Raw genomic sequence first — 18,080 nt, forward strand, 5'->3', positions numbered from 1 at the left:
GATAAATGTACCCTGGTTTTATTGAATTAGATTAAAAGGATTTATTGCACAGCTCTTATAAAACTTAATCATGATGTTAGTAGAAATAATTTTATTGGATTTAACCGCCCCCTTTTTTTTACAGGCTACTGGAACATTATCGTGTACGGGAGGAAGCATTCCTACCGTCTTTATACTAAGATGCTGAATGAAGCCATGAGGTGGACAGCTGCTATACAGGGAGTCATAGACAGCAAGACCCCAATAGAAACACCAACTCTGCAGCTCATCAGAGACATCAAGGTAAGACGCTCACATAGACAGAGTAAGTTCAAATTCATCAGCAGATGTGTGTCTTTAAGATGATTTTTTTTTACATCATTGTGTCTTCAGGAAAATAGTGTGAACCCAGAAATAGTGGAGCAGATGTACAGGAGGAACCCCATCCTCAGATACACACAGCATCCTCTGCACGCGCCTCTACTGCCCCTCCCTTACGGAGAGGTCACCAGCTGTGAGTAAAATAGGGAAACCTCTAAAAATCTCTAAAAAAAAAACACACAAAAAAGTGTAAAATGGAGTAAAAGTTCTGTCATAGGGTGAAAAACTGGGTATACCCAGGAGGGGTCGCCAGCGGATCACAGGACTAACATAGAGCTAGACAACCACAAGCTCATAGATCCACACCTACAGCTAGTTTAGAGTTGTCATTAAATTTAAGCATTTCTCTGGACTGTGATAACAATTGGTGTCCACAAACAGGAGCTTTGCAAAACCTGCACAGGCAGCCACAGGGAGAACATGCAGACAACATGTTTAACACTTTAAAATGCTTACATTGGCACAACAGTCATCCTTTAATGTAATCTTTCTTGATGTTACTGTTCTCATCTTTACCCTAATTGATACCCTACTTGTGTTTTTCTCCGTGCAGTGCAAAGGCAGCAGGGTTACGCCAGTCTGCAGGATGAGGCCGTGCGAGTTTTCAACTCACTACAGGAGATGGAGACACTGGCAGACACGGTGCCCATCATTCAGGGCATCCTGCAGACCTGTCAGGACCTGCGCCCTCTCAGGGATGAGGTACTTTTGTATATTTACTTACAAAAATATATAAAACTTGAGTATTTTATTTCTCATCGAGTATTCTTACAGTTTTCCAGCTGTTCACACTCTGATAAAAATCTTTTTCCCACAGGTTTATTGCCAGGTGATCAAGCAGACCAATCATGTGCCTCAGCCTAACAGTCCAGCCAATCGTGCACACTGGCATCTGCTCACCTGCATGAGCTGCACCTTCCTACCCAGTCGAGCCATCCTCAGATACCTCCGCTTCCACCTCAAGAGGTGAGTATCTGCATTAGGGATAGCATTTCTCTCACGAAGCATCCTTAAATGCATGCGTGTAAATGTGTTGTGTATATTTGTGTATTTGTAACTCAGGATACGTGAGCGTTATCCAGGCGCGGAGATCGAGCGGTATGCCACCTTCATTGGAGAATCGCTGAAGAAGACCAAAACTCGTGAGTTTGTTCCCTCTCAGGAGGAGATCGCCGCCCTGCTGCTGAGGCAGGAGATGAGCACTACTGTCTACTGCCATGGAGGAGGTTCCTGCAAGATCTCCATCAACTCACACACCACTGCTGGAGAGGTGCATAAACACAACAGATACACAAACTTCTTTTTCATTCAAATACATTATTTAAAATGCACATCTGAAAGATAAAGTTATAAGTGTGTTCATTTTACTCTTGTATTGAGTGTAATGATCCATCACTCACATCTATACATATGTGGAGACTTGCAGTCTCATTAGCTAATCTTAAACATAAAAGAAGAAAAATTATCCTTGAATAGAAGAATAGAAGAAGAAAGCGAAGGTTGGGTGCATGTGATTTGCAAGTGATCTTGCAAATCACATGAAAAACCTTTTCAAGATAAAATAAATTAGTTTGAATGTGAATGCTAAACGCCGTCTGAATGTTGTTACTGCAGGTTGTAGAGAAGCTGATCAGAGGTCTGGCCATGGAGGAAAGCAAGAATCTGTTTTCTCTGTTTGAACACAACGGCTTCACAGACCGAGCTCTGGAGAGCAGAGTGATTGTGGCAGATGTTCTGGCCAAGTTCGAGAGGTATCCGAGTCTCTGTGAACAAACACCGGCGTCCATTTAACCGTGTCTTTGTTGTACACTTTGCAGTAACTCATGGCATGTTTTCCTTTATTTTTCAGACTGGCAGGCAGTGAAGAAGAGGAGGAGGAAGGAGAATGGAAACTCTACTTTAAACTGTACTGTTTCTTGGATGTAGAGAGCATGCCCAAAGAGGGAGTGGAGTTTGCCTTCATGTTTGAACAGGTGAGATTTACTCTAATTATTATGTTTAGCTCAAAGTGATCACCTAAATGCCGACACAAGAAGAAGCAGGTGAGACCAAAAAACGTGAGCTTTAAAAAATTGCTGAAGAATAGAAGGTGGATCAGGCGTGAGTAAAAAACTCTAAAGGATGTCCGAAAGAAAACAAGGAAATCTTATTTGTATAGCACTTTTAAAACCAAAGTGCTTTAGAATAAAATAAATGAAAATTTCATAAAGTTTAATAAAGTTTAATCCTACACACATTCACAATATTTCTACATAATAATACAACAGACCTTAATAATTTTGAGTCAGTGTGGGTGTCACGGGTTGGTGTCAAGGTTGACCCAAATCCAAATCTACAAGAAGAAGTTCAGCAAGTGACGGTAAACAATGTCTATAAATTGAAGCAGGAGGAAACATAAACAGGCAAAAGAGAACAAACAGAGAACAAAAAGCACAACAGGGCAGAAAAATAAGGCAACTTGAGGATTCAAATATACTGGTGACTACTGCTATCTAAAAGTAATCTAACAACTAAAACTAACTAAACAAAAATAAAAACTAGACTTTTTAAAAAACGAGCTGAAACAGTTTTGTATCCATCCATCCACTTCTGGTTATCGGGGTCGCGGGGGGCACTGCAGCCTATCCCAGCTGTCTTAGGGCGAGAGGCAGGGTACATCCTGGACAGGTTGCCAGTCTGTAGTGGGGCTAACACATAGAGACAGACAACCAATCGGACTCACATTCACTCCTATGTGTAATTTAGCGTTTCCAATTAACCTAACCCCACTAACTGCATGTCTTTGGACTATGGGAGGAAGCTGGAGTACCAGGAGACAACCCACGCAAACACAGGGAGAACATGCAGACTCCACACAGAAAGACCCCACCCTGATGGTGGAATTGAACTCAGGACCTTCTTGCTGTGAGGCAACAGTGCTAACCACCGTGCCACCATAAAATAAAAATATAGATGAAATATCCCTAATTTTAGTATTTGTTAGCTTAGCAAAATTGTTATTGCTGATGTATGTATGATATTGCCTGATGGATCTGTTTATTCAGACTCTGGATATCAACAAGACTCTAAATCAACTGCTAGGAAAAAGTTCTGTGTTTTTATTGTAATATATTTACTGATTTTCCTAAATCTTGCCTTTGACATATGTCCACCATACAATGATAATTAAAAAGACCAAAACTAACACTGAAACTAATAAACCTAAACATTCTGGAGAAAATAAGGAACAGGTGAAACAAATGAATGATACCAAAACATGAAACATGGGAAGTAAAACTTCAAACATCAAACATAGGAGTGAACTAAATACCAGAGTAAAACAGGAAATGAGTAATAAGCAGGGCACACAGATGGCCACTTAACACGGGAACACAGGTGAGGCAGGAATAAACTGAAAGCATGAAATGATATGAATAACCAAAAACAGAAACCAGATAGTGAGCAAGAACAGTCATTTCTAGAAGTGGGCCTTGGAAAAAAAACTTAAAGGCAAAACTTAAAAAAAAAAAAAAACTGGACTCATGATATAAAAAAACTAAATTAAAGCAACAACTGTAAAGTAGGCAAACATTACTCAGAAAACCAAAACCATGAGATAAGTAAATATTCAGATGAAACAAAAAACATAAAGTGTACTTGAATCCAAAACGAAACTAAGAAAGCTTAAAATCCTTCATCAGGGACCCAGGGACCGTGACGCTATGGACGCATCATGTATGCAGGTTCAAGACCATTTAGGACTTTAAACACAAACAGTGCCACTTTATACTGGATGTTTCTGTAAATTTTGGAATAACTAATAGATGAGCAATAGATAATTGACTAACTCCAGTGTACAGTGAAGAAAAAGATAATAACATAGTTCTGAGCTGGAAGAAACTGCTCTTGACCCCAACATTTCTTTGTTAAATTTCAAATTAGAGTCCCAAGATTATCCCGATGTTCTTAACATGAATGAAAGGGATTAAAAAGCCCTTAAAATGTCTCATTTAACCTCTTAATTAGTAATCATGCCAAATTATATGACCTCTGTGGTGGTTTAGCTGTAAGAAACTGTGTGACATCAAGTTGTTTTTATATCTAAAAGCTCCTTGAATGAAGAACAAAGCCATAATAATCTCAAAGGAGTAAAAACCAGAAAACAAAACTAATTAATGTGGACACCTGACAACAATCAAAATCAAAGTCTGGGTTAAACAAACTGGGGAACGATACACAGATAAATCAAGGAGGACCTAAAGATTGGAAGTAAAACAAACATTAACATAAAAAAATCTTTTCTTAATCACTTTTTCTTGACATCGATGAGGTCAAGGACACACATACACGAGGCTTTCCTACATGAATGATGTAGTGGTGGCTCTCTCTGGTTCTCTGGCATGAATGTATAACTAAATGTGGCAGAGGTGTATTCATTTTTAGTAAGATTACAAAAGCAGTATTTGAATGCAATTCCAATTGAGCCTGATATTTTCTCCTCCTGCTGAAGATGTGATCCAGTCAGGAAATATAAGTGTCAGAAATGCAGAGTGTCTTGCTGTCTCTCCCAGGCGCACGAATCTTTGATAAGTGGTCACTTTCCGGCCTCGGAGGAAACGCTGCAGCACCTGGCCGCTTTACGTCTTCAGTATCTCCATGGTGATGGGGCAGGTCGAGCCGGGTGGAGCCTGGGGAGCGTCTACCCAATTGGACGTCTGCGCAACCGCATTTTGCACTCCACCAAACCGGGTGTGGGGGTGGCAGGTGGAGCTGGAGGGGCTGGAGGTGTTGGAGCTGTAGATGGAAAAGGCGTGGCAGTAGGACAAGGTGGTGTCGGGACCGGCGTAGAGAAACGAAAGACTCCGAGCTTCCTGGATGGCACCCTCAGGAGAAGTTTCAAGACTGGTTCACTGAAGAAGCAGAAGGTCAGTGATGGAGGAAAAAGAAGTTTTTCATTAAAGTTAAAGAAAATATAGCTTCTTCATTTTAAAATTCTACTTTGCAAAAGTGATTTTTACAATTCTGCATCTTAAGTTCACTGAAATCCCTCTCCTGCTATACTAAATAATAAATGAACCTGGTAGCTGAGTGGCTTGATAGTTCGGAGGATTCGCTGATTGTTTCAGATGGAGGATGAGCAAATGCTTGAGATGTGGGTGAAGGAGGAGACGTCTGCCACACGGACCAGCGTGCTCGAGAAGTGGACTCGTCTGCAGGGCATGCCGCAGCATCAGGCCATGCTGAAATACATGAGCATCATTAAGGAGTGGCCAGGATATGGCTCCACTCTATTTGATGTGGAGGTGAGGAAAAACGCTCAGAAGATGAATTTCGGAGCTCTGCGCAAATACATTTAATCCGCTTCCTTTTCCTTCTCTCCTCTCTTGCTAGTGTAAAGAGGGAGGTTTCCCTCATGATCTGTGGCTGGGTGTGAGCGCCGACAACGTGTCTGTGTATAAACGAGGGGAACCCAAACCGCTCGAGACCTTCCAGTACGAACACATCACCTTCTTTGGAGCGTCACAGCCCTGCACCTACAAGATCATCGTGGATGAGAGGGAGATGTACTTTGAGACTCCACTGGTGAGAGCTCATCATTCGTTGTCTAATCACCCCCCCAGCGTATTTTCTCAGCGTAGGATTTGATACCTCTTATCTAGGATGTACTAATCTCGTTTTTCACATTTTAGGTCGGAGAGATCACCAAGATTATGCGGGCCTACATCAACATGGTGGTGAAGAAACGCTGCAGCATCATGTCTGTGTCCAGTGTTGCCAGTGCCTGGGTCAGGTGATCTCTCCCAGCCAGTCAAAGCTCTTCGTTCATCCATCTAGTGACACCAGACGCCTTGGCCCCTTGCATTGGTTGGTTGTGTTTTATAAAGGGCAGTTGCACCAACCAGCTCAACCTCCCAAGTTGAATCATGAGCAGGGAATGAGCATCAATTACAAAAATGGGGGAAAAGTGGACACAGAAGCCAAATGCACACTCAACTGGCCTGGAGATCTATTAATAACGTAACATGAAATAGCATGAAAAAAAAAAACTGTTTTGGGGGGCTGTCCTATCAAATACATAACCCTCAGCGGTAGTCCTGCATGTAGATGTTCAAGCACACACCAAACTCTCCGTTTTTGGACAAATTCAGAAACAACAAGCACAAAGCAGCCACCCAGTCCCAGTCAGCCCCAGGTGGCTCCTCCAACCCCCATTGCACTGCCAGACAGAAGAAAGCCACACTTTCTCAGTTTTGTTAGTTTCTATCTCACTTCTCCTCTAATTTCCGAGTCTCTCTCTTTCTCTTTATGTATCCTCACTCTTTGTTTGCGGTTGCTGTTAAGTTAAAATGCTAAATTCTTGTTCTTGCTTGCTTTCTCTGTCTGTTATCGATAACATCAGCTCTGTCACGTCTGAGGAAAAGGACTCGGTGATTCGTCACCAAACCACATAGTGTTCACCTGCTCACTCGTCAGCGCCACTGTGTGGCCACAAGAAGAAAACTCAGCCAAAGGAAGCGGCTTTAAGTATTTAAAAAAAAATCCTATAAATATTCCAGAGAAGAAAGATTTACTTTGGATGCTCTCCAAAGTATGTGCATGGCTACGAGCCTCACTTGGCTCTGCAAGAACAATATCCAGAACAATGGTCAGAAAAAAACCCAACAAACGTTCCTCTATTTATGTCTACATGTCACACGAGCTGGATAAATGTGTAGATTCGCCTACGTGCGCACATAAACTGAACAAACATGTATCATTTTGTATCGTATATCACGCATTATAATAAGAATTATTGTTACATTTTTGGTGGCCACTGCACTGTACAGTATATAAATGCCATACTAAATGCAATGTGACACCTGCCATGTAAGATACATGCAAGTGATTGGTGTTAATAATGACCACTGTATGTCTGAATATGATGCCAATTCTGTACACTGGCTGTGCCATTAATGTGACTCACAGAGACGTAAGAGTAAGATAAAAAAAAAAAAGAAAACAGACTATAGTGAGTCTGGCTGCTATCGTGGTCATATTTCTAACAGCATTTTGATGAATTTATCATTGTTGTTATTTGCTGGAATCACTCTGAAGAATTAATTGGAGCCATGAAATCCTGTCTATCCTCATCTGCTCAAGCTATTCTCATTTTTTTCTTCAACGAGGAGATCAGGAGACTTAAGCAAAAATGCACACAACCTTGTTTGTCTGTGTTTTCAGCCTATTTATGAACATGTGATTTTTATTTATAAAATTACTGATAATACTGTTATTACTGTATTCCCCCTATCTTAGCCAACCTAAAGTGCTGTGTCTGCATTGCTGCTGTGTGTGTGAGTGTATTAATGGCGTAAACCGTTGGATACGAGAAGGGAAATGAGAAAAGAGAAGTGATACTACTGAGTGTATTCCTTGAAAAAAAAGAGATGAATTTACATGAGTAACTTTTGCGAAGAATGGTGTTGTAATTGTGAGTTAACGGGAAAAGCATGGAATATCAGGGGAGGGTTGAGGGGTTGTTTATTTCCTATTGTACTGTATGTGTTGCAAAGTTTGTTCAGGAAGAATGAAAATATGCTTTTGGTTATTCTTTTTTTTCTGCATCAGTGTACGAGAAGCAGATATGACACTGTGAGGACACGGGCTTGGAAATAGTTTAATTGTGCACTTGGAATGCTGAAATTCATCACTGCTTTGTGTGTGTGTGTGTGTGCGTGTGTTCTTTGGACTCGAATTGAACAAGGTCACCTGATGCTGTGCATTGCAGCTAGATGGCACTCACGTCAAACAACTGCAGAGAGCACTGTAAACAAAGTGTTCCCACAAAGCAGATATCCACTGGGAGTGCTCGCATAGCATGGAAAATTACAGTCCAGCATCACAACATGCTCCAGTTATTTGTCTTATCTGGTTTAGATGAAGTTTCTAAACTCGTTTCTGTGGCAATAAGATTTTCAGGAATTGCCCCAAAGACAGATCTGGTTTGGCTTTTCACACCAGACACTAAAGTGAAGTTCTTCAGGTGAAATATGTTGTTGTTTTTCTAGTTCATCGCATACTGTACAGGGCGACAGCAATGATTTTAGAAAAACTGAGGCTGTGAATCCAAGATCCCTCCAACCCCTCTGAAGTGTTGCCCAGTAACCAAAAATAAGTTTATCCACAGATTTAATGGGAAAAAAATCTGAATTGCTTCTTTAAATTTAACAATTTAAAGTCTAAGAATATTGAAATCAGTCTCTACTACATGTAAAGTTCTCCAAATTTTAATAACCTCAGTGTCTTTAATCATAGCTACGGCCTGAAAGCATACACACAGCCCACTGGGATCCTGCCTGTAGATTTAGAATAAGCAGAACTCACTCACAGGTTCCACTTTGAACTTTTGGTTAATTTAGTTTCATCTAAAAAAAAAAAAAAGGAGTGAAAAACTGGAAAATTAAAGTTCACAAGCCATAAATCCTGAGGACCCTGGAGCTGTGAGATCTGGTTATTCTACATCTGTGGTTCTGTCTGTCACTGATATTACACTGAGTAAGAAGAACTTGCCCTGTAGTTACTGAAATGTGATCAGCATGTTTCTTAATGGAAATTCTGATTACAAATCTGTCTTCAAGGGCAACTTCATCACAAAGGGTCCTGTTATCAGCCGCAGGCGGCCAAAGTGGGGCCCACTCTTATCTTGTGTTACGCTTATTATCACCTTTACATAGTAAAACATTGTGCTTGTTTAAACAAAAAAAGAAAAACAAAAAAAGAGAGAAAGAGAGAGATATGTGTGTTCTTTTTTTTATTTGTAACTGGCTTTACAAAATTATGCTTTAATAAATTATTGAAAATGGTCCTATATTTACCTTGACCCTTGTGCACTTATTTTTGAACAGAGTTGAAGTTTTTCAGGGAGCTGTGCATGTGCTGGCACTTTGGCTCCAAACCTCTTTGGCCTCGGATGTCCTATTCGTTTCATGAAGTTTGTCATCTAATTTGTTGAAACAAAATATGGAAGCTTTAGAAGAGCTAAGCTGCCCAACAACATCTAGCTCATGAAGTCATCTACAACAATTAGCTGTTATGTATTAGCATTTGTTATAGAGTCACTTTCCTACTGTAGGAGGCCAACACAGAGCTTGGGAATGAATGGACTAAACGAAACAGCTGTAAAAAGGTATGATCCATCAGGAAAAAAGCTAATGTTTTAACTGTGACTTTTTTAAAATATACTTTCTGTGTGTGTCAAAGCAGCTATTTTTCGTAAACTTCGCTGTTTATTCAGCACATAGTTTAAATGACGTATTTCGAAATGCACTCCGCTCTGCCAACGCCTTTCCCTCTTTTGTCTGTTTGGGTGCGTAAAGAGAGCGTGCGTCAGGATTTTGCGTTTGGTTCCTTCTCAGCAAGTTCACTTCTCAGGTTTCAGACTTCTGTCGGAGCAGCCGAGGCACTTCCTCCTTTTGCGCTTACACTGTCTTCTAAAATCTTCTGAAACATAAAAAAATTGGATGAGAATCTGAGTCTACGCTCTTGGATGATGGGTTTACGGATATTATTGGCTGTTCTTGTCTTTGGTTTCGGCCTGGCGACAGTTTTCGCCGATTCGTCCACACCTGAGAACGGTAGGAAAGGAATCAGTGAATGTGGGGGCTGAGGAATTAGTTAAGCAGAAAAGCTTTTTTGTTTTTGATCAGATGTAGCTGCTTTCTAATTTATTATTATCATTATTGTTATTAGTAGTATTACTCTTTTTATCTTTATAGCTACGCACAGGTTGCTCAAAACCCTGAATGTGAGTCTTTTAGCTGTTCAGTAAAGTCACACAGTTTTAAGGGCTAATATATTCATAAAGCATTGTTTCATAAGACTTGAACTGAGGAGAAAAGCACCCAAACATTTAGAATTAAAATGTCATCGTTTGCATTTTCTACACTGAAACTAATTATTATAAAATATATTAGATAACCTTACGCACGGGCCACATTAAGCTTAAAAAGCTTCACTTAAAAGGAATAAAAACACAACTTTGTTGGTAGAATTGTGTCTGTGTAAGACTCCTATCTCTGAAAACTGTTGAAACCTCTCAACAGGAACGAGGAGTCTCTTTTTCAGCCCCTGGGGTGCTTGATTGTTTCAGAGTAAAGAGACTAAGAGAAACTGTGGCACACACATATGAGACATTGTTTCTCCATTTTACAGATACATGGCTTCACTCGCACAAACCCGGCTGTTGTTCTGTGTATGTCTGCTGATAATAACATGACTGGTTCCACAGTCTGTGTGGTTGCTGTGCTTAGTCTCCATGGAAAATGTCCCAGGAGGATTACCAGTAGTTGCAAAAACCAGAGTGGGCACATGAAAGGCCTTTTTTAATCTGCTCCTCATGGTGCTTTCATTTAAACTCGCCAAGTTTTGCACTCATGTTTGCCTCGACGTTTGAGGCAAAGTGTTTCCACCTTGCCCATTATGTCCTTTAACTCGATTGTATTAACTTTTTTGACCTACAGTGTGTGAGTTGAAAAACGGGACAAGCTGTGAGGAATGTCTGAAAAATGTGACGGTAAGTTCGCTGATAGAGCATTTTAATTCTGCTTGGCTGATTTCTTTTTTGGGTTAACAGAGTTTGTGTGTGTGTGCATGATCAGAATAGATGTCTCCTCCTACAACCCAGACCTGTTTGACTGGTTTGAGAAGTAACTGATCTCATGAATTCTCACCCTGCTCCTTTTTTAGGCTGTGTGTGTTTATCATACATTGCTTCCTGTAATTAGCCTGCATACTTCCTTTTTTGTTTTTCTGTTTAACTGATAGGGACATTGTGCACATTTTTTTTTAAAACAGTGCTTGTGGTGCATCACAACAAAGTCATGTGTAACATATCCAGTGAGAACTATCCTCCCACCCCACGCGCTCTGCCCTCTGAATGATGCACGATGGGGACTCTGCTGGAGTAAGAACACACACACACACACACACACACACACACACACACACACACACACACACACACACACACACACACACACACACACACACACACACACACACACACACACACAAGCTGATCACATATTGATAACGACTTTAATTCAATTAACTGAATGTTAAATATGCTGTCCAGTACACTGTCCGACTGAAGCTTATTTACTGATTTTCTTTTTTTTCTCTGTGTGTGTTAGAATGATAATTAATAAATTATATTCTTGTATAAGACAAAAATACTTGTATATCCCAGAAGTTGAGAGATTACTGCGTTGCATCAGTCCAATCATGATAAAAAATTGCAAAATTAAAAGTTACACCAAAGAAGGAGCTCGGGTTAAATGGAAAATACAAAAAGTGAAGTGCTATATGGATTAAAATCTAAATCTGATACTATACTAGGATGTTAAATCTAAAATGAAGGCATGTATTGTGGTATGAGGTCGTAAAGAGTTTTTGTCTGTCCTTGTGGCAGCTGAGCTGAAACAGATGTTAGATGAGGTGTTAATTAAGTGGTGCAGAGAGGATCTATAGTCACAGTCATTTGGATGACCTCCGCATCAAAATGCAACAGCAATGATTAATTCCCTTTGCGCATAACATGGACTCACTCCCACAGCTAGCACTTCAGTGTTCCAGATACAGTAACATGTCTGGGATTGTGCAATCCCTCCACATACCACATCTTACTAAAGTCCTGAAGCCAGGTACAGTCACACTGTGTGCACAGTGTTTTGCTGCTACTCCAAACTACACTCACTGTGTTCCCTCTGCTCTTAATCAGCTCACTGAAATAATCCCTGTTATTGTGCAGCCACATACATCCCCCATGATGCTGGCTGTAACAGCTTCGTCTCCATCATTTTCCTCATAGGTCCCCCAGGTTTACAGGCCTCGCTCCGGGCAGTAGAGCTGCCTTTTAGCTGAGATTGTAGTGATACGAAAAACCACTAGTAGGCTTGTTAGGCTATTTCACCTCCATATAAACTGCAAGGAGCAAGAAAAATCAACTTTAGTAGGTTATGAAATAATTTCAAAATAAATAAATTGGAACAGGAGCTACTGCAACAGGCTCCCGTGCCAAGGAAAAATAAAAACTAAATAGTTACATTTAAGGGCTCTTTCTCTTAAAAAAAACAAACCCTATTTTTTTCCTAAAAAAATAAATACTTACAAATAGAGATTAAAAGATCCTGCATCTTCATAATTCATAATTTTTCATGAATGAAGATTGGAACAGTTTATCCTGATTTGCTGAAGATGAATGTTTCACTAAATCACTAAAGTGGAAAAAAAATAAAAATCCTCCATGTTTGTGGATTTTGCATCTGGGGTTGTTTGTTTTGAATAAGTGCTTCAGCATGTAGAGACATTTTAGACAATAGCGGGATGTGGGAAAGCCCTATCCTGTTTCACCGTGACAGCCTCTCCCTGTACAAAGCGTGGCTTCCAATAGTTTGGTAGAAAAATAGAAACCCATTCATGTTAACATTCATTTTGTCCACATGCTTTTGTACTTTTACATCTTTAAAATCTTGATGCAGAACTTTTTACAGAAGTACATTTGCATATTAAACATTAAAATTGTCTTTGATCCTTGTTGTTATTTTTATCAGCGTGTCAAAAAACATTAAAGTTTTATTCGGTACATCTGTAGAATGATTTGGTTTGAGAAGAGGAAATTACATGCAACCTAATGAAGGGGGAAGAACAAGAATTTTCTATCTGGAAGATAAATCTGCGATTTGTGATTTCTGAATAACGTTGTCACTCTGGTTCTGTCTGCAGTGAACTTCCAGATCTTGATAATCACCTTGTCAGTGGTTGGTGGCATTCTCATCATTGCCTTTTTGGTCTGTCTGTTCTGCTGCTGCAAGTGTGAGAACATCGGGTAAGTGTAATGTGAGCTCTGGTTGACAAAACCCTCTCATTCCAGCCAGTGTGATGCTGGTAGAGTAAATTGTAGCTATTATATTATTAGTTGTGTGCAACAGGTTAAGATACGTACTGACAACCCATCAAGTCCTTCAATTAAACGATTATGTTACACGTAAGCAATCCTGAAAATGGGAGTGTTTCCGCTTATGCGTGAGTGTGAAGTAGCACAAAGGCAGTCTGCAGGCAGTCAGGTACTACCCGTCTACCTGCAGAGAGTGTTTATTGTGGATTGGGGCTGTGTCACGAACATGTGACACATCCGGTCTGTGGGCTACTCTTGCTTCTGCTGTTGTTGGTTCATGAGCCAGCCACAGAGAAAAGTGAAATTATAACTACAAAGAGCTGAAGTGAAACTGTTTAAAGTCAGTGAAATGTGTCTACTGTGGAGCCTGTCTGTGCTTTTCATGCCGTATTTTTATTCTTTGAGTTTCTTGTTTCTCATTTTTCTCCTGTTCTTGCTGGACTCTGTTGTCACTCCTTAACTCGAGCCCCTTGTCAAGCAATTGGCAGTTGACCGATGCATAGGTCATACACATCCGGCACTATTTTTGACTTTCAGATGCTGTTTTATTAAGTTAAGGCTCAAAAATTTGATTCAGTTCAGAAAAGTATGGTAATTTAAAAAAAAAAAAAAAAAAAGTTTTCTACTTTTGCAGGCTGAGTTAAACCCCATCTTAAACTCACAACACTTGCCCACATTTATTCACACTAGAAATGCCACTAAATTGCTTTACTTTAAACATACCTTGCGATGATTGCTTTCTTATGAGTTTGTTAGTAATAATCAGCAATCTTTTCCTTCTACTACATAAATCTAACACTGGTCTTGTTTTTTCAAATCTAGCATGTCTGAGGCCAAGATGCAGCGACAGGCCAATAAGCTGAGAACCAAGCAGGACGAAAGGTGACGATATCATGTTTTGTTTTGTAATACTGTTTCACCCCCTCTGACTAGTTGCTCTCTGTATTTGATACATCCATAGCTATAACTTAAAAAAATGTGGATTTAAAGAGCTGGTGGACTCTAAATTGCTGCCTAAATCTCTAGTTTATATAATTAAAATTCAAAAATCATGAGGAAAAACAAAACTGCAGTTCAGCACCATGTCTTTATGACTAAGTTTCTCCATATAGAACAGCATCTGTCTCAGCTAACATTGAACATTTGCTGTAAATGCATAAAAAATTTGAGTTATTTATCGATACTTTACATGTATGTCCTCATAAAATACCCTAACCAACAATTATACATTTTGGGCTTTTATTGGTTCTGTAATATTTGCATTAGGTGCGACACACCGGCTCTGCCTTTTGCATTGATAGCTATGATTCACATCACTTTCTTTCAACGTACACAAGGGGAAAAAATGCAGACGTCATACTGTTATCAGCCCAAACTGGTTTGTTTCCACATGAGTCTGACATTCTGAAAAAATCATTAGTCGTCATCCCGTGACTTATGGAAGAATGTTTTGTCTTTACAGGAGGGCGGAGATGAAGCAGAGACACCAGGAAATCAGGCAGAAATATGGTGAGCTTTTCTCTTTGTTAGTCTGTGTGTGTGTCAGCAATCAGCTACCTATACAGCATCTAAACTATGACTTACTCTACAAAACAAAATGTGGCTCTTTTTACGGTTGTAATGTCATTTACTAGATTTGAGAGAGCTTGATAAAAAAAAGTTGACGCTATATTGTGCTACCAGTATGAGGCACTTTGCCCAGTTTAGCATAACCGCTGGGGTGGGAGTTCAAGGCTATACTATTCAAATGCCTCTTTTCTACTAATGCAGTTCAATGTTTTTGTTTTTGTCTTTTTTTCTTTAAAGCATCTAAAAAAAATCTTAAACCTGCTTCATATCATCTGTACTTGAAAATATAACATTAAAAAATGCTGGTGACAAAAAGCTGGTAGTGGCACAACAAAAAACTGATGTACCCAATCACAGAAGCACTGATGTTTATGGATATGGAACTGGCTACTGAAATTCAGAGAAAGCATCAGATTCTGTCCACCAGGTTTTCTTTGAGTGGAAATCACCCCAGCGTGCAACACATAACACTATGTTAACTTTGCAGGCCTGCTATAATATGAATGATTTTCAAAAGACACCAATGAATAATTACCTCTGCACTGGCACTCACATAGTATAAGGGTTAATTGCGCAGAAAAGATGGACACAGACTCTAAAGTCGCAAGGCTTGTTCCAGTTCATCCTGCAAGAACACCTCCTGGAGTCTGATCCATGGAGGCCCAACCCTACAACCTAAAGGTTGCTGCCAAGGTCCTGGTAATGTTATGGCTGATGGGTGTATACCATAAAGCTAAATATAAAAGTTTAAGAGAGGCTGGTAAGTTTTTATTTAGCTATGATACAACACAGGGTGAGGTTAGCTGTTTACTCCTGTTTGTAGTTTTCGTGCTAAGCTACGTTCACCGTAATCTGGCATTGACTTCATATTTACCATTTTGAGTGAATATATGAAACTATTTATTTAAATAAGTGCAAACGCTTACTGATTGTTTAATGTTTTCCAGGTCTAAGTGGGCAAAATCCATACGCCAGATTTTCTTGAAATGGATTTGTCAACTGAGATTAACTATGGAGAGAGGACATCCATGAGCTGTCTTGAAGTGACATGATTGGAGAATTGTTGTAATTCATATAAAAATCAAATGTAAGAAAAGTGGTTTAAATAGATCAGGGTCATTTGGTCAATGAAGCATTCAAAGAATCCTACATTTACTGAAATAACCCAAGAGGCTGTAACCAAATGCTAGAAGAGATGTCGGTATTTTTCCAAACACTTGTCATTTATCCTGTGACTCAAGATACTAATCTGCTAATCTACTATTTATTCGGGCATTTAGTTTAATGGTACTGAATGGAAGGAGTCCAGTCTCGCTGCTGGAATATTCTTTCCTTTAGCTTCTGTTGTAATTGTACATTTTCACATTGTTTTTGCTGCTGAGATTTTTTTTTTTTTTACTTTATTTTATCTTGTTTTAAATGAGTTTGTTCCCACTCTGAAATCTAATTACTGTGTTACTGCTGCCGTTTCCTACTGTAGACAAGGAATTTTAAACCAATCACATTTGCAGAATATATCCTGAATATATGAGGTCAAAATGAACATAATGAAAGAACTTATAAATAAAAGATTTCAGACTGATCCCTAATTCTGACAGTAACACTGATTATGTTTATTTCCCATTGAGCTTTCATGTTAACTTACCTTTATAATATACTGTATGTTTTGTCCAGTTTGTCAATAAATCAAACATTTGATTAAAAGATGTTATTCCTTAAAAGAAAAAAATCAATGTGTTTGTACCAAGTATACATACACCCACACTATTTGTTTAAATCTCCCTTAGTAAGATGCATCTCAACCAGACACTTTTGGTATCCATCAACAAGCTTCTGGCATATTTCTGGATAGATTTTTGACCAATCTTCTCTCGTGTGTCTGTGTGTGTGGTCTAAAACTGAAACAAAAAAGTTTAGTTACAAAGTAAGTTCCTCATGATCCGACCTTTTTGTTCCTTTTGAAACATGAGACCTCCACCAGTCGATGTAATGTGTGGGTTCCTTGTAAGTTCACCAAAACCTGCTATGAAAGCCATGACATTTTTCATTGCTCTTAAATGGCTAGGATTGCATACATTCACACACAAACTGATACTTTTTCTAACTTTAGCTTTATTTTTTGAATTACTTAAACGTGAACAAACACAAACTAATGCTAAAATAAAACGATATTTCAAAAAGTGAAAAACTATGAACTTATTGACTATTTAAATCAAGTGAAATAAAATGTAAAATAAAAAAAACCGGCGAAGAGGCACAGAGGACCTGATGTACTGGCAAAGTCTGGATCTTCACTTTAAATAGGCTGACCAGGTATTCCACTTTTTAATGGTATCTGCAAAGCACTTGTATCCCTTGCCCCTTGTTTCATGTATCTTATACCAAATCTATTTGTCTGCAAACTCCACCAACATGCAGTCAAACTTGACGTTGATATACCAACGAGCTAAAATCACCAATTTTTAGCATTTATGTTATGAATACAGTACTGTGCAAAAGTCTTAGCCACTCCTGCTTTCTTTATATTTTTCTTCCAAGGAAAATGGGTTCACTGTTAGCCTGTTGCTAGGCAACATGATGACCTCATGACATCTGATATAGATAAGAACTTTTGGGGTCCCGAGTCGTGCCTGTGTGTCATCAAACTCCTGACTGAGTAGGAGTTCACAGACAGTCAAACACACACACAGATTTGTTGCAGGCATGTGTGCAGTTAAGGCCATTGAATACCTCGGTTGTACCTTTTCTTCACTAGTAGGGTTACTTCAGCGCCAATACTTTCTTCTTTGTAGATGACAGACGCATGGTTTGCATTGACAGGCAGCAGGCGCATCTAGTAAACGTAGAGCGGGCGCAAAAATGACGTACCGGCAGAGCGCAGCAGCGACCAGCGCAAAAATTCGCTCCAGCCAGCGGTCAGTGCAGCGCATGCCGCTCCCTGTGTCAAGGGGCCTTGAGAGGGTCACATCACAATGCCTAGAAAAAGAAAAGGCTCTTGCCGCAGCAGTAAGGATGCCATGCGGAAGAAGAAAATCAGGGCCACTGAATCTCAGCATCAAAGAGAATCTAGACTGGAAAACGCCAGATTAGCAGAAGCTGCACGAAGACAGCGAGAAACCAGCGAAGAAAGACAGCGTCGTTTGGAAAACGCCAGAGTAGCCCAAGCTTCGCGGAGACGGCGCGAAAGCAGCGAAAAAAGGCGACTTCGCCTGGAAAATGCCAGAGTGGCCCAGGCTTC

The 18,080-nt window shown here is 39.7% G+C and overlaps 2 protein-coding genes across 2 annotated transcripts in view; both read left to right on the plus strand.

Moving 5' to 3' along the window:
- Positions 1-9,189, plus strand: part of myo10l1 (myosin X, like 1) — a 49,988-nt gene extending 40,799 nt beyond the window's left edge. Inside the window, exons 33-43 of the mRNA XM_039602942.1 lie at positions 125-282; positions 373-493; positions 914-1,062; positions 1,178-1,326; positions 1,423-1,630; positions 1,975-2,111; positions 2,210-2,333; positions 4,911-5,264; positions 5,466-5,642; positions 5,731-5,922; positions 6,030-9,189. Of these exons, the coding sequence (XP_039458876.1) occupies positions 125-282; positions 373-493; positions 914-1,062; positions 1,178-1,326; positions 1,423-1,630; positions 1,975-2,111; positions 2,210-2,333; positions 4,911-5,264; positions 5,466-5,642; positions 5,731-5,922; positions 6,030-6,134 (1,874 nt within the window). The 3' untranslated portion in view covers positions 6,135-9,189. The remainder of the gene's footprint in view (positions 1-124; positions 283-372; positions 494-913; positions 1,063-1,177; positions 1,327-1,422; positions 1,631-1,974; positions 2,112-2,209; positions 2,334-4,910; positions 5,265-5,465; positions 5,643-5,730; positions 5,923-6,029) is intronic.
- A 512-nt stretch (positions 9,190-9,701) lies between these two features.
- Positions 9,702-16,546, plus strand: pttg1ipa (PTTG1 interacting protein a). The gene is made up of 7 exons (XM_031747214.2): positions 9,702-9,953; positions 10,839-10,891; positions 11,173-11,281; positions 13,102-13,204; positions 14,096-14,155; positions 14,736-14,782; positions 15,790-16,546. The coding sequence occupies exons 1-7, from the start codon at positions 9,866-9,868 to the stop codon at positions 15,825-15,827; spliced, it is 498 nt and encodes a 165-aa protein (XP_031603074.1). The 5' UTR covers positions 9,702-9,865; the 3' UTR covers positions 15,828-16,546.
- Positions 16,547-18,080: the final 1,534 nt, after the last annotated feature.

Source organism: Oreochromis aureus, linkage group 19, assembly GCF_013358895.1.
Source record: "Oreochromis aureus strain Israel breed Guangdong linkage group 19, ZZ_aureus, whole genome shotgun sequence".
NCBI lineage: Eukaryota > Metazoa > Chordata > Actinopteri > Cichliformes > Cichlidae > Oreochromis > Oreochromis aureus.

Coding starts and splice junctions, on each gene's coding strand:
- pttg1ipa (XM_031747214.2), top strand. CDS start 9,866: ATGATGGGTTTACGGATATTATTGGCTGTTCTTGTCTTTGGTTTCGGC. Junction 10,892..11,172: donor AATGTCTGAAAAATGTGACG/GTAAGTTCGCTG, acceptor TTTTTAAAACAG/TGCTTGTGGTGCATCACAAC. Junction 14,156..14,735: donor AGAACCAAGCAGGACGAAAG/GTGACGATATCA, acceptor TTGTCTTTACAG/GAGGGCGGAGATGAAGCAGA.